General features: G+C 44.0%; 1 protein-coding gene across 2 annotated transcripts in view; it reads right to left on the bottom strand.

The window, feature by feature from the left end:
* The window catches only part of OBSCN (obscurin, cytoskeletal calmodulin and titin-interacting RhoGEF), a 168049-nt gene that overhangs the window by 138787 nt on the left and 13033 nt on the right, over positions 1–16229 (bottom strand). The window contains exons 1-2 of one of the 2 annotated variants that reach the window (XM_030812734.1): positions 15698–15844; positions 14872–14923 (exon numbers count right to left, since the gene is read on the bottom strand). In XM_030812734.1, the coding sequence (XP_030668594.1) occupies positions 14872–14923; positions 15698–15760 (115 nt within the window). In that variant the 5' untranslated portion in view covers positions 15761–15844. Of the gene's footprint in view, positions 1–14871; positions 14924–15697; positions 15974–16229 lie in introns of those variants that run through there. The other variant, XM_030812735.1, reaches the window with a different exon arrangement.

A 16229-nucleotide genomic window follows, 5' to 3' on the forward strand; every position in this document is an offset into this window, starting at 1 on the left:
GCCCCATCTCAGATACAGCCCCTGCATCTATGCATCTGCCCAAGCTTGCAGTTCACTTCCCATCTCCTCTGTTCTCAACCCTGAACCCGCCCGGCCACCACTCTGCTGTGCTCCACCTCTTTTTTTTTTTTTTTTGAGACGGAGTCTTGCTCTGTCGCCCAGGCTGGAGTGCAGTGGCGCAATCTTGGCTCACTGCAAGCTCCGCCTCCTGGGTTCACGCCATTCTCCTGCCTCAGCCTCCCGAGTAGCTGGGACTACAGGCGCCCGCCACCATACCCAGCTAATTTTTTGTATTTTTAATAGAGACGGGGTTTCACCGTGTTAGCCAGGATGGTCTCAATCTCCTGACCTCGCGATCTGCCCACCTCGGCCTCCCAAAGTGCTGGGATTACAGGCGTGAACCACCGTGCCCAGCCTATGCTCCACCTCTTAAATGGCTCTTGAGCCTATGGCCTCCTCTCTGCCCTCGGCACCTGGGGCCCTCTGCAGGCCCAGCCCTCTCCTCCACCCTCGGGACCGCTGTCCCTCTGTAGGCCCGGTCCTCCCCTCCCTGGACCAGGCAGGGCAGAGCCTCCTGCCTCTGATCCCCCCTCATCCTAATCTAGTCTCCATGGTGCAGTCAAAGTCTAACTGTGAAACTTCTATGTTTTCATCCCCAGGAATTAAGGACCAAAGTCCACTCCAGAGGTGTGCAGGACAGCCCAAGTGAGTGGACACCAGCTTTCAAATGCACCTCCAAGTCCACACCTGTCTTCAAAATGATCACTAAAAGAGCTGCTGTGTTTTTAAACCAAGTTGACTAAGTGTTACTGCCTCACTGAGCATGCTGAGGAGTCCCAGAGCCGAATCTCTGCAGCCAGATGTTCTCAGGGACCCAGGTATGGATTCAGGCACTGCAAGGTTCTTGCAAGGACCCACACAGCAGCCTGTCAGCAACACATCTTCAGCAGCGGTGCTAGCACTGGGCACGTGGCAGACCGGCATCCCGCGTGAGCACCTCTAAGCATGAGCACAGACGCAAATCCAGTCACACAGCCGCAGCATGCTCAACCAGCTGGGCAGCTGCATCTGCCGCTCATTCCATGGCCCTCGAATCAGCCTGATCACCAAGGGAGGGCTTCCCCAAGCTCTTTGACATTTGTTATGTTTGCTTTAGAGAAGGACTCACAAAGTACTTTCAAGGAAACTGTGTCTCTCTGATATGCACTTCACAAAATCACACACAATCACACTGCATGTGGATGTGTTTGAGAATGGGAATGTGTTTTAATATGTGTATGTAATATGTACGAGCAAGTGTGTGTGTATGTTTAAGTGTGTTTTCATGTGTGTGTATGTATGTGTATCATGCATGTATTTGTGTGTATGAGATGAAGCATGTGTATGCACATGTGTGTACATGTTTGTGTATATGTGTGTTTAAATGTGTGTATGTATGTGTGCAAGTGTACATGTGTTTGAATGTATGTATATGGTGTAAGTGTGTATGGGGGTATATGTGTATAGGGTATATGTGGGAGTGAGGTGTCTGTGCGTGTATATATGTAGGTAAGTGCATATGTAGGTATTATGTATGTATTATGTTTAGGTTTGTGTGTGTCTACGTATGTGTGTGTATATATGTCTTGTGTGTTGTTTGTGTGTGTTTAAATGTATGTACGCATATGTAAATGTGTTGTTGGGGGATGTATGCATGTTATGTGCAAGTGTGTGTGTGAGTTTGTGTGTGTGTTCATATGTGTGGGTGGTGTATGAGTGCATGTGTGCATGTGTATGTTGTGCAGGTGTGTGTAGGTGCATGTGAGTGCACGTGTGCATATATGTGTATGTTCATATGCGTGAGTGCATGTGTGTGTAGGTGTGCATGTTAGACTATGTGTGTGTGCATATGAGTGCATTGCGTGTGTGCACATGTATGTGTAGGCATGTGTGAGAGTGCATGTGTGTGTAAGTGCACTGTGTGCATGCATGTGTATGTGAGTGCATAGGTGACTGCCCGCCTGCAGCTGCACTAGGGAGGAAGCATGCAACAGTCTTGGTGGCCCCTCAGTGCAGCTGAGCCACTCTATCAGGCCCCCAGCTATCTACCTGGTGGTTTACCTGCCACATTTGCCTGAATGAGATACAAATACCCTCACAAGGATGCTTAGACTTGTCTCACACAAGAAATGCCAAGGTCTGGGTTCATTTGCATATTTATAATAAAACTTGCAGTTTTCAAAAGCACCTACTGGTGGCTCCAGTTCTGGAGGTGCACACCCCACATTTCACCCGTGAGACCAAGGAGCTGCTGTCTGAATACTCAGAAAGGAGAGCAGCAGGTGGATGGGGGCGGCAGAGGAACAGCATTCAAAGTCCCAGAACCCTTCATCCCATGACCTGTGCACCCAAAACCCAGAGGCGGGCAATTGTGCAGAGCGGGCTCCCAGAGAATCCTGCAGCCTCCCTCAAGGTATGGAAGAGAGAAGCACAAGTGCTCAGAGAGGACAGAAGACACCCTGCTTCTTCTTCTTTCTCACACCCCAGACCATGCAGGTGTGAACAACTAAACTCCTGATAAAGGAAACACTCTGTCCAGGCACAATGGCTCACGCCTGTAATTCCAGCACTTTGGGAGGCTGAAGTGGGTGGATCATTTGAGGTCAGGAGTTCAAGACCAGCCTGGCCACATGGTGAAACCCTGCCTCTACTAAAAATACAAAAATTAGCCAGATGTGGTCAGGCACAGTGGCTCACGCCTGTAATCCTAGCACTTTGGGAGGCTGAGGCGGATGGATCACCTGATCAGCCTGGCTAACATGGCAAAATCCCATCTCTACTAAAAACACAAAAATTGCCAGGTGTGGTGGCACATGCTTGTAATCCCAGCTAGTCGGGAGGCTGAGACAGGAGAATCACTTGAACCTGGGAGGCAGAGGTTGCAGTGAGCCAAGATCATGCCACTGCACTCCAGCCTGGGCAACAGAGTGAGACCCTGTCTCAATTAAAAAAAAATCAAAAAGCAAAAAAAAAAAAAAAAAAAAAAAATTAGTTGGGTGTGGTGGCAGGTGCCTGTAGTCCCAGATACTTGGGAGGCTGAGGCAGGGGAATCACTTGAACCCAGGAGGTGGAGGTTGCAGTGAGCCAAGATTGTGCCACTGCACTATAGCCTGGGTGACAGAGCGAGACTCCATCTCAAAAAAAAAAAAAAAAAAAAAAAGAGGACACACTCATCTTCAATGGAAGGGGCTCTGATTTCAAAGGTAAGCACTGTTGATTTTTTTTTTCTCTGTCCTCCTGGCGCTCAGCTCTGGCACATACAGTTGCAACCATAAGAAGCAGTATCAGGGCAGCAAACACAAAGCTCCAGCTTTTTGTCTGTAGAACTGAAAGGGAAGCTCCAGGACAGCAAAAAGTCCTGGAGAGGGTCCTGGAAAGGGAGACGCTCCAAAAATACAACATAAAGTTGTTCATGAACTCCAGGGCTCCCCCTAGAGGCATATGTCACTGTACTCGGGGACAAACCACTGCCCACGTACACATGACCACAGGAGGTGCACAGGCAGGACAGATCAAACCGCACAGGCTTTGAAGACATCAACCCACAGAAGTCAGCCAGGCTGATTTCCAGCTTAAAAAAAAAAAAAATCAACATTCCCCTAGGATGTAAAGAAAACCTGAAGTCATGTAACATAGTCTTCAAAATACCCAGGACACCATCTGAAATTACTGGGCATAGGAAGAATCAAGTAGCACGCACATGAAAAGACTACCAACAGATACCACTGTCAAGATGACACCAATGCTGGTGTCAATGATTTTCAAGCAGCTAATACAAAAATGCTTCAACAAGTAAAAGCAAATACCCTTGAAAGGAATGAGAACATTAAAAAGTCTCAGCAAAGAAGGAGAAGATATAAAGAAGAACCGAGTGGAAAGTTCATAAGAAGAAAAGATAGTAATTGAAGTAATTCACTGTATAGGCTCAATAGTTGAATATTAATAACAGAAGAAAGTTAGTGAAATTGAAGACAGATCAACAGAAATTATCCAATCCAAACAACAGAGAGAAAGGGATTTAAAACAAAACAAAACAAAAAAACAGAGGCTCAGGGACCTGTAAGATGATTCTGAAAGATCTAACATTGAAGTCATTATCCCTACAAGCAGAAGATAAAATATAGTTCAGAAACAATAATCTGAAGAAATGATGACTAAAAATCTCCCAAATTTGGAAGACATAAACCAGATTAAAAGAATTTGGCAAGCCCCAAACAGAATAAACCCAAAAAAAATCCACACCCACATGTATCATTTTAAAAGAGTGAAAAATTAAAGACAAAGAAAAAAATTTTGAAAGCAGGCAGAGAAGACCAACACATTATTACATTATTTGTAGGGGAACAGTTTGAATGACTGTTAATTTCTCACTCTGTGTGTGTGTGTGTGTAAAATCATGATGTTGTACAGCTTAAATATATTCAATCTTTATTTGTCAATTAAATATTGTTTTAATCATGGAGGCCAGAAGGAAGTGGAACATTTTTTCAAGTGCTAAAATAAAAGAAGCATCAACCCAGAATTCTCAATCCACCAAAAATATCTTTCAGGAATGCAGGTGAAATAGACACATTCTGAATAAAGGAAAACTAAGAAAATGCATTGATGGCAGAGCTGCTCTAAAAGAATTGCTAAAAGATGTCCTTCAGACAGAAGGGAAATGATATCTCAGGGAAACTTGCAACAGCAGGAATGAGGCAAGAGTAACAGAAATGCTGAACATCTAGGCAAATAAAACAGATTATATTCCTCCTCTTGAGTTATTTAAAATAAATTTCATAGTTAAAAAAGAAAAATTATATTATCTGATGAGGTTTTCAATGAATGTAGAGATAATATGTAAGATAACTACCATAATAATTTAAAGGTCAGGGAGTAAAAGAGACCTATGTGATGGTAGGAGTTCCATATTCCAGTGGAGGTGATAAAATACTGATCTTAAGTAGATGATGAAGAGTTAAGTATGTTAAGTGCAATCCCTAGGTGAACAAAAAAAATCACAATAGATAAATTAAAAAGAAATACTACAAAAAAAATCTAAATAACTCAAAATGGGCAGAAAAGTTGAAACAGAAGAACCAAAAAAAGGGGAAAAAACAGAAAAACGTAATAAAATAGTCAACCTAGATCCAAACATATTAATCACAACATAAATGAAAATGGACTAAACACATCCATAGTAGGACAGAGATTATCAGTTGGAAAATAGTGAGCCAACTACATGTTATCGACAAGAAACTCACCTCCAATATAATTATATGAGCAGGTTCAAAGAATGGCAAAATACATGTAATACAAACACTAATAACACAAGTCTGGATTGTTTGTTCATATTAATATCAAACAACGAAAATTTCAGAACAAAGAAAATTACCAGGGAGAACGAGGGACATTACATAGGGATAAAGATGTCAATTTGCAAAGAAGACAAAATGATCTTCACAATGTAACTTCAAAATACATGCTGCAAAAATCGATAACACTGAAAGTAAAAACAGACAAATCCACAATCATAGCTGAGGATTTCAACAATCTTCTCTCAATAACTGATAAAACTGGCAGACAGAAAAGCATCAAGGATACAGATGAACTGAACCATGAGCCATCATGACCTAAGTGACACTGGTAGGATCCACCCAACAACAGCAGAAAACACTCCTTTCCAGAACACATAGAATGTTCGCCCACCTAGGACATATTATGGTTCAGGAAACAAATTAAAGGGAATTGAAATGTTTCAAAGTTATGTTCTCTGACCAAAATGGAATTAGACTACAAATCAATAACAGAAAGGTAATAGTAAAATCTCTGAACACATGGAAATTAAACACACTTCTGAATAATCTACACATTTAAGAGGCAGTATCAAGGGAAATTAGAAATTATCTTCAACTGGACAACAATGAAAATACCACATCAGGGCCGGGCGTGGTAGCTCATGCCTGTAATCCTAGCACTTTGGGAGGCCGAGGCAGGCAGATCACCTGAGGTCAGGAGTTCAAGACCAGCCTGGCCAACATGGTGAAACCCCGTCTCTACTAAAAATACAAAAATTAGCCAGATGTGGGGGTGCATGCCTGTAATCCCAGCTACACGAGAGGCTGAGGCAGGAGAATCGCTTGAATCTGGGAGGCGGAGGTTGCAGTGAGCTGAGATCGTGCCATCGCACTCCAGCCTGGGGGATAAGAGTGAGACTTCGTCTCCAAAAAAAAGAAAATACCACATCAGAATGTGTGTGATAAAGCTAAAGCAGTGCTTAGAGAAAAAAATTGCTGTATGAAATATTTATATTAGCAAGAAGTATTTCAATCAGGAAACTAATAGTCTACCTTAAGAAATTAGGAAAGGAGGAGCAAAATAAACCCAGAGCAAGATGAAGGATGGCAATAAAGAAAAAAGCAGAAATCAATAACATTGATGAAAATAGAGAAAATCAGTGAAACCTAAAGCTGGTTCCTTGAAAAGATCAATAAAACTGACAAACCTCTATCAAGACAAAGAAAAAAAGAGAGAGAAAAGACAAACTAACAATATCAGTAATGAAACAAGGGTATCCCTGCAGACCCTACAGACACTATGGTAATAAGGAAACACTACAAACAACTCCATGCACATAAATTAAATCCATTTGAATAAATGGACCAATTCCTCAGAAACCACAAATTACCAATACTCACCCAAGATGAAATAGACAACTTGTACAGTCCCACATCTATTAAATAAATTGTCTTGGTGATTTAAATATTCCACAAAAAGAAATCTCTAGGCCAAGATGGCTTTACTTGCATCGTCAATGAAATAACTTAAAAAGATGTTTTAAAAGTAACAGAAATAACATCAATTCTACACAATATCTTCTTGAAAACAAAAGAGAAGGGAAATGCTTTCCATCCCATTTTTTTGAGGACAGCATTACCCTGATATCAAAACCAGACAGACGGTATATGAAAACCACAAACTAAAATTCTCCATTAACATAAAAATAAAAATACTCAGCAACATATCAGCCGACTGAATCCAGTATGTAAAAAGAATAACACACCACAAACACAAACACAAACACATCCCAAGAATGCAAGGCTGGTTCAATATTCAAAAACCCCTGGCAGAGATGTCAGCAAAAATGACAAAATAATATCTGAAAAACTTCTCCTCCACAAAAGAAAGAAAAGCACTGGCCAAAAAAATGTTGAAATTCAACTTTTCAGAAGTCTGAAAATTAATCAAAGACTTGCAGCAATCTGGGGAGCATTCACCCACGAAAAACAACTGCATCTCAGTAAGAACAGCTAGATGTGTGGTGTTTTAACTCGCCCAATTCTTAAACCTACCAGCCTCTAGCGCTGAGATAACTGTGAAAACCAACAGTCCACAATCAGGATGAAGACCAGCACCGTGGCAACCAGCAGAGAGGGCCATTCCTAGAGCACTGTCATTATTTCACCGGTTTGGTAGCTCCCTGGAAAACTCGCTCACCAGGGCTGAATTTATTTGGCCTAAGTAGTTCACCCAGTGCAAAAGCATTTTCTCCAGAAGGATTTTTTGAAAAAATATCAGAGGTAATTACAAACACCATGGCTGCTTGAAGCAGTGGAGAACGGTTGCAATGAACAATAGTCTAACCAAAAGTCTCCAGCCTAAAAGGAAATGCTGGAGAACAAGACATCCACAGGAGGCTTTGGAAAGCTCCAACAACATACTCCTAGGCACAGAGAGAGTCACACATATGCACAGGCTGTGTGCACACTCAGGCAACGCCCGAGAAGGCCTAACACTCACCCATGTGGCTAGTCTTGAGGTTCTGTGAGGCCAGAAGTAAAGGCACAGGTACAGCTGTCATCTGCCTAGCTGTGTTGAATGCATGGGCCGACTCCCACACACAGGCCCCAAAGACAGGGAGACTTATTGTTGGAGACATCTAGTAAAATCACTGTTCCAATCACCAGCTGGCCAATAAGCTCACTAAGCAGAGGCTTCAGTGGCCACCCATGATAAGGAACATAGACTTTACAGAATTAGTTCAGAAAAGTCACTAAACATACACAAACAAAAGCAACAGAAACAGCAACAAAAATTAACAGCATCTGTGATATGCTGTGATATATACATCCAATGGAACATTATTCAGCCATAAAAAGTAATGAAGCACTGGAACATGTTATGCACAACTTGGAGGAATCTTGAAAAGTTTACACAAAGTAAAAGAACCAGATACAAGGTACACATATTGCATGATTTCTATTACATGAAGTATCCAGAACAAACGAATCTGCAGAGACAACGAGCAAAATGCAGGGTGGCCAGATGATGCGGGGAGGGAAGAATGTAAAGTAATAACCCAATGACTATGGGGTGTTCTGGTGAAAAATTTCTGATGAAAAATTTTGAAACTAGACAGAGGTGGTGGTTGCACAACATTGAGAATGCATTAAATGCCACTGAAGTATACACTTCAAAATGGTTAACTGTATGTTATATGAGTTTCAGCTCAATTATAAAACTAATTCTTAATTAAAAAGTCATTATCCATCTATCTATAAGACATACACTTTAGAGCCAAAGACGCAAACAGGTGGAGGACTCGAAGATGCTCCATAAACCATAGCAGCCAAAAGAGAGCAGGAATGGCTCCCAAACACCAGGCAAGGCAGACCCCGAAACCAAACCACCAGAAGAAACAAACAACACTACACACTGTGAAAGGGCCAATCTCTCAATAAGATATCACAATTATAAACATATACTCACCTAAAGCAGAGAGCAATATATGAGAAGCAAAAATCAACAGAATTAAAGAAAGAAAAAATGTCTACAATATTAGAGACTTCAATACCCCATTTTCAATAATAGACAGAATGACTAGAAAAAAGATCTATTAAAACCAAGAGGACTTGAACAATGCTATGAATCAACTAGACCTAACTGATTCATACAGTCAGCCCTCCAAATTCGCAGGTTACACGTGTGCAGATTCAGCCAACCGAGGATCAAAAATATTCTGGAAAAAAATGATGACACAACAATAAAGTAATATAAATTTTTAGAAATACAGTATAACAACTATTTATATAGCATTTACATTGTATTAGGTACTATGAGTAATCTAGAGATGATTTAAAATATAAGGAAGGATATGCGTAGGTTATATGCAAATACTACATCATTCTATATAAGGAACTTGATGATCTATGGATTTTGGTATCTACAGGAGTCCTGGAACCTATCCCCCACAGGGAACACTCTATAGAATATTCCAATCAACACGAGACTACATAGAATATCCCAATCAACAGGAGAAGAATACACATTTTCCTCCAGTGTGTATGGAACACTGTCCAGGATAGGCCATCTATTAGGCCACAAAATAAGTGTCAATACATTTTTAAAAGTTGAAGTCAGGCAAAGTATCTTCTCTGACCATGATGGAATAAAGCTAGAAAACAGAAAGAAAACTGGAAAATACACAAATATGTGGAAATAAAGCAACACACTTTTAAAAAAGAAATTAAAAGAAAAATTAGAAAATACTTTAAGATGAATGAAAATGAAAACACAACATACCAAACTTCAGGATGCAGTGAAAGCACTGCTCGGGGGACATGCACAGCTGTAAATGCCTACACTTTAAAAAGAAGAAACGTCCCAAATTAGGAAGTAAAACTGTCTCTATTCAGAGATAGCACGATCTTGTGTACAGAAAATCCTCAGGAATCCACAAAAGAAATATTAGAGCTAATCAACAAGTTCAACAAGGTTGCAGGATAAAAGACCAATATACAAAAGTCAATTCTATTTCTGTACCTTAGCAATGGCATTCCAAAACTGAAATTATGAAAACAGTTCCATGGACAGTAGCATCCAAAATATTAACTACTTAGCAATAAATTTACAAAGGAACTGCAAACTTTATATGTTGACAATTAGAAAACACCACTGAAAGAAATCTTAAAAGACCCAGATAAATAGAAATGTATCCCATACTCATGGATTAGAAGAAACAGCAATACTCTCCAAATTGATCTACACATTCAATGAAAACCCTATCAAAATCCCACCTACCTTTTTTCCAAAATTTGAAAAGCTGATTCTAAAATTCATATGTAAATGCAGTAGACCTTGAATAGCCAAAACAATCTTGAAAACACACAAAGTTGGAAAACTCACACTTTCTGATTTCAAAACTTACTACAAAGATACGGTAATCAAGACTGTGGTATTGACATAAAGATAAACTTAGAAATCAATGGAACAGAATTGAGAATCCAGAAATAAACCCTTTACATTCATGGTCAAGGGTGCCAAGAAAATTCAATGGAGAAAAATGTCTTCAACAAATGATGCTAGGACGACTGCATTTCCACATGCAAATTATGAAGTTGGACCACTATTTCACATCATATTCAAAAATTAACTTAAAATGGATCAAAGCCCTAAATGTAACAGCTAAAACCACTAAAATCTTAGAAGAAAACAGAGGTGTATATCTCATGACCTTGGATCGGGCAATGATTTCTTAGAAATGACACCTAACACACAAGCAACAAAAGCGGATAAATTAAGCTTTATTTAAAAAAAAATTTTTTTTAGACAGGGTCTCACTCTGTTGCCCAGGCTGGAGTAAAGTGGTGCAAACATAGCTCACTGCAGCTTCAGTCTCCTGGGCTCAAGCAATCCTCCCACCTCAGCCTCCCAAGTAGCTGGGATTACAGGCGCACATCACTATGTCCAGCCTAAACTTTATCCAAATTAAAAGCTTCATGCAGCAAAAGACATAATCAAAAAAAGAATGAAAGAAAATATTTGCAAATCATTTATCTAAAAAAAAGGTCTAGCATCATGGCTGGGCATGGTGGCTCACACCTGTAATCCCAGCACTTTGGGAGGCCGAGGTGGGTGGATCACTTGGGGTGAGGAGTTCAAGACCAGCATGGTGAAACCCCATCTCTACTGAAAATACAAAAATTAGCTGGGTGTGGTGGTGCACACCTGTAGTCCCAGCTCCTCAGGAGGCTGAGATGGGAGGATTGCTTGATCCTGGGAGTTCAATGCTGCAGTGAACCATGATCACACCGCTGCATTCCAGCCTGAGCAATAGAGTGAGACCCCGACTCTAAAAAAAGAATAAATAAAAGGAAAACAAGAAGAGTTGGTGAGGATGTAGAGAAACTGGAACCTTCATACATTGCTGATTGAAGAATGTAAAATGGTGCAGCCACTCTAGAAAACAGTCTGACAGTTCCTCACTAAGGTAAATAATATTATAGTATGACCTGGCAACCCTACTCTTTAGGTATCTACTCAAGAGAACTGACAACATACATTCACACAAAGCCTGCATACAAATGTTTATAGCAGCATTATGTATAGTTGCCAGAGTGGGAACAATTCAAATGCCTGTCCACTGATGCATAGATAAACAAAACGTGATCTGTTCATACAATGGAATGTGACTCAGCTATGAAAAGGAAGTACTGATACATGTTACAACACGATGAGCCTTGAAAACATCATGCCCAGTAAAAAAAAGGCAGACATAAAAGGCCACATATTATATGATTCTGTTTAAATGAAATGTCCAGAACAGGCAAATCCAGGGAGACCAAAAGCACGTTAGTGGTTGCTAAGTGCTGAGGGGAAGGGGAATGGGGAGTGACTATGAAGGGGCATAGAGTTTCTTTTAGGGTTGATGAAAATGTTCTGGAATTAGACTGTGGTGTGGTTATGCAACCTAAAAACCAGCAAATCGTACACTGTAAAAGGGTGAATTTTATGTTACTTGAATTACATACTTTAAAAAATCAATCAGGTCTGGTGCAGTGGCTCATTCCTGTAATCCCAGCACTTTGGGAAGCTGAGGTGGGAGGATTGCTTGAGCCCAGGAGTTTGAGATCAGCCTGGGCAACACAGCAAGACCCCCTCTCTACAAACAAAAAATTGAGAATATTAGCCAGGTATGGTGGCACGTGCCTGTAGTTCCAGCTACTCAGGAGGCTGAGGCAGGAGGATTGCTTGAGCCCAGGCGGTCGAGGCTGCAGTGAGTCGTGGTCACACCACTGCACTCCAGTCTGGGTGACAGAGCAGGACCCTGTCTCAAAAAGCAAACAAATGAAAAGGTGCCGGCAGGTTCAGCTGCCTGGTGAGGGCTGCTCTCTGCTTCCAAGACAGCGCATTATTGCTGTGTCTCACATGCGAGACAGGATGGAAGTGGTGAACTCGCCCTTTTATAATCTAGGGGTACTCATCCATTCACGAGGGTGGAGCCTTCGATGCCTAATCACCTCCCAAAGGCCCCCTCTTAACACTGTTGCTCAGGGGACTAAGTTTCAACATGAACTGTGGAGGGGACACAACATTCCAAGAACAGCAGACAGGCATGATACAATATGTTAAGAAGTCAATTTAACAAAAGCACTTACACAGAGAACACACTAGCCTGCCAGTCCTGCCTTTGGGGTAAAACCCTGAGAGCATCACAAAACCTAGCTCCCACATTCTCACTGCTATGGTTGCAATGTCTGTGGCCCCCAAAATTCCCACGTTGAAATCCTTATCCCCAAGGTCATGGTGTTAGGAGGAGGAGCCTTTAGGAGACACTTGGGTCATGAATGAGATAAATGCCCTTATAAAAGAGACCTCAAAAGCTCCCTCGCCCCTTCCACTGTGAAGGCTTAGTGAGAAGGCACCATCTATGAACCAGGAAGCGGCCTCACCAGACACGGAATCTGCTGGCACCTTGCTCTTGGACTTCTGACCTCCAGAGCTGCAAGCAGCACACTTCACACTTCCGTGGTTTCTGAGCCACCCAGGCTATGGTGTTCTGCTCTAGCAGCCCTCATGGACTGAGGCACTTGCTAAGCATCAGCATTCCTCTGTGTGGCCACACAGAACCCCTGGCCCACGCTACAGACATTGTCTGCTTCTTTCCCTGGAGCACCAATGTGACAGAGCCCGCAGATGTGCAAGCCTGGGCCCCCTAGTGTCTGAGTCGTGTGTCACCCCAGGGATAAAAACAGCAGCAGGAAGATGGGATGAAGCAGTTAGTGCACCCCTGCCAAGCACCATCTCATGTTAATCCCCTCTCCTGCCCTCAGAGCCGGGTGCACTGTGGGATCCGCATTTTACAGACAGGGAAGCAGGCTGGATGAGCCACTGCCACTGAGACCTTTCCGGAGACCCTGGTACCCACTCTGCTGGCAGCTAGTGCCTCTGAGCTCCTGCAGCCTGGCACACCTCTGTCCCCTCCCACCCCGCACCACGGCCCTCTGGGGTGAAGGCTAGCCAGTGTCTACACCACCAAGCTGGCCCTGCCCTCCTTCCTTGACCTATTTATCCCCCAAAACCCAATCCCAGCAGCTATAATTCACAGTGCCCTGCACAAGCACAGTCCCCAGACGCCACAATCACGACTCCCATGTTACAGATGAGGAAACTGAGGCACAGAGAGGCCAACTGTCTGAGTTTCTGGGGGCTGCCGTAAAAGCTCACCACAAGCTAAGTGGCTCAGAATGACAGAAAATCATCCTCTTACAGTTCTGGAGGCCAGAAATTTGAGATCAAGGTGTAGCAGGGCTGTGCTCCCTCAGGAGGCTCTAGGGGAGGACCCACCCTACCTCTCCCAGCTCCTGGGGGCTCCCGGCGTCTCTGGGCTTGTTGCATCACTCCAGTGTCAGCCTCCATCTCCCATGGTTGCCTCCTCTGTGTGTGTCTCCCAGTCTGTCTAAGGACACTGTCACTGGATTCAGGGCCCACCCTAGTCCATGACCTCATCACAAGGTGCCTCACTTAATTACATCAGCAAAGACCCTGTTTCCAAATGAGGCCCCATTCTGAGGTTCCAGGTGGATGTGAATTTGGGGATGACACAACATCAACAACTCACCCAAGGTCACTCAGCAGACAGACGGGAATGAGACACACGTGGCAGTCTGACCCTACACACGAACCAATCCCGCCGCCAGCCTGCCTCAGAAAGGGGTGGAAACCCAGGCTGTGGGGTATGGGCTGTGGGGCCAGTCCCAGGCCAGCTTCTCCCATCCCAGGTCCACCTCCTCCTCCTTCACGTCCCCCTGCCAAGGCTATAAGGCCAGGGGTACATTCTCCAGGCTACCTGGAGCTGAGCATGGTCTTGCAAGACCCCCACCAAGTCAGGGAGGCAAGGGGGTTGATGTACTCACGACTTCAAGAAAAGTTTTTGTTTTCCAAACAGAAGAGACAGCCAGAAACATCCACAATGAGGGAGGCAGAATTCTAAGAATGCCCAAACACTAAATCTAGGTGCTGCTGTGAAGGAAGCCTGCAGATGGAATGAGGTCTCAAATCAGTTGACTTTAAGTTCCTCCAAAGGAAGATTATCTCGAGTGAGCTGGACCTCATCAGGTGAGGCCATAAATGGGAGGGGTCTCTTCCCTGACAAAAGAGATTTGAAGTCTGAGAGTGACTTGACACAAAGGAGATTATCCATTACTGGCCTGATGATGAAGGCCACATGGCAAAGAATGAGGTGGCCTCTAGGATCTGACAGCAGCTCCCTGGCTGACAGCCAGCCAAGAAATAGGGCCTCAGACCCATGGGCTCACAGACCCACATTTGCAAGGAACTGAATTCTGCCAACAACTTGTGGAAGCTGGAAATAGGAACCAAGAGAACTAATCAGCAGGCACCTGACTTCAGCTTCTGAGACCCTGAACAGAGAACCCAGGCACACCATGCCTGCACTTCTGACTTACAGAACTGTGAGCTACTCAGTGAGCATTGTTTTAAGCCACTAAGTTGGTGATGATTTGTTACAAAGCAGTTAAAAAAATAAGCAGAAAACAAAAAACTAATACACACCCTTTCCACATCTTCCCATCTTGAACATGATGGCTGGAGCTATGGAAGCCACCTTGTGACCATGAGGCAAGCATTCGAAATAAAAAGGTAACATGTTCAGGATGGCAGAGAATCAAACAGATCCCATGTCCTTGTGATAGACTGTTAAAAAGGTTGTGATGAGTCAAGACACCCTGGGTGCACAATGTTCTACAACAGGACATGCCACTCCCCCACTGACAGTAGGGTCTACTTCTCTACACCCTAGTTCCTGCAGACTAGGCTGGCCTTATGCTTAGCTTTGAGCAACAGAACATGGGGGAAAGTAACACTCTGGGAGTCCCGAGAACCCAGCTTAACAAGCCTCATAGTTTCTACCTTTCCCTAGGCGAAGAATCCAGTCACCATGGAAAGAAGTCCAGAAAGACAGCAACCACGGAGGAAAGAATGAGGTTGCAGACATGGAAGTGAGGCCAGAGGACACCACAAGAAGAGACAGGTCCATCGTCCTGGCCATCCCCCATACACTGGAGCCATCCCAGCTTGGACCTCAGCTTGGACTGCACCAATGAGGCCAGTCAGATCCCCCAGCCCCAGCCAACACCACATGAAATACAGATGAGCCACCCCTGCTGAGCCCTGACCAAATTCTCAACCTGCACAATGGTGACAGGTAAACTGATCATTCTTTCAGGCCTCTAAGTTTGGAGTGATCTGTTACACAGCAGCAGATAACTACCTGAAACAGGCCCTTAGGAGGCCGCCAAGCACTGTCCCAGCCTACGCTGAAACACTGCCCCCAGGCCTGCTCCCATGAGATACTCAAATGTCTGCTCGATCAACTGACCTTTGACGTCCAGATGGAAGGAGAGCCGCTGGCCCCCAGCCTCACAGCTGTACTCCCCTGCATCCGCCTGGCCTGCCTGCTGCACAACCAGCCTGCGCATGCAGCCTGTGGCCTCCATGCACACTTTCGAGCTGGAGCTCAGCTTCTTCCCATCCTTGTACCACATCACCTCCGTCTGGGCCTGGGCCACCTCGCAGCTCAGTGTGGCACTGGCTCCTGCCTCTGCCTGCAGCTTCCTGCGCGCCAGCTGCTCCTTGGCAAACACCACCTTGGGCTCTGGGGATGGACAGGGAAGGATGCACAGTCAGAGACTCCAGAGCACAGAAACTGAATTTTCAGATGCAGAGGCTGCTCAGGCTGGAGCCCACTGATGACGGGCTGTCTGTGGCCCATGAACAGTGGCCTCGCCAACCGCCAGCCAGACATGGGTTTGAGTAAGAGAGAACGCATATTGGAAGCTTCAAGCATCAGCACAGCGAATAATTTCCCAAGGCCCATCAGCAACATGCAGCAGATACTCTGGAGTGCAAAC

This window comes from Nomascus leucogenys, chromosome 5 (assembly GCF_006542625.1).
Source record: "Nomascus leucogenys isolate Asia chromosome 5, Asia_NLE_v1, whole genome shotgun sequence".
NCBI lineage: Eukaryota > Metazoa > Chordata > Mammalia > Primates > Hylobatidae > Nomascus > Nomascus leucogenys.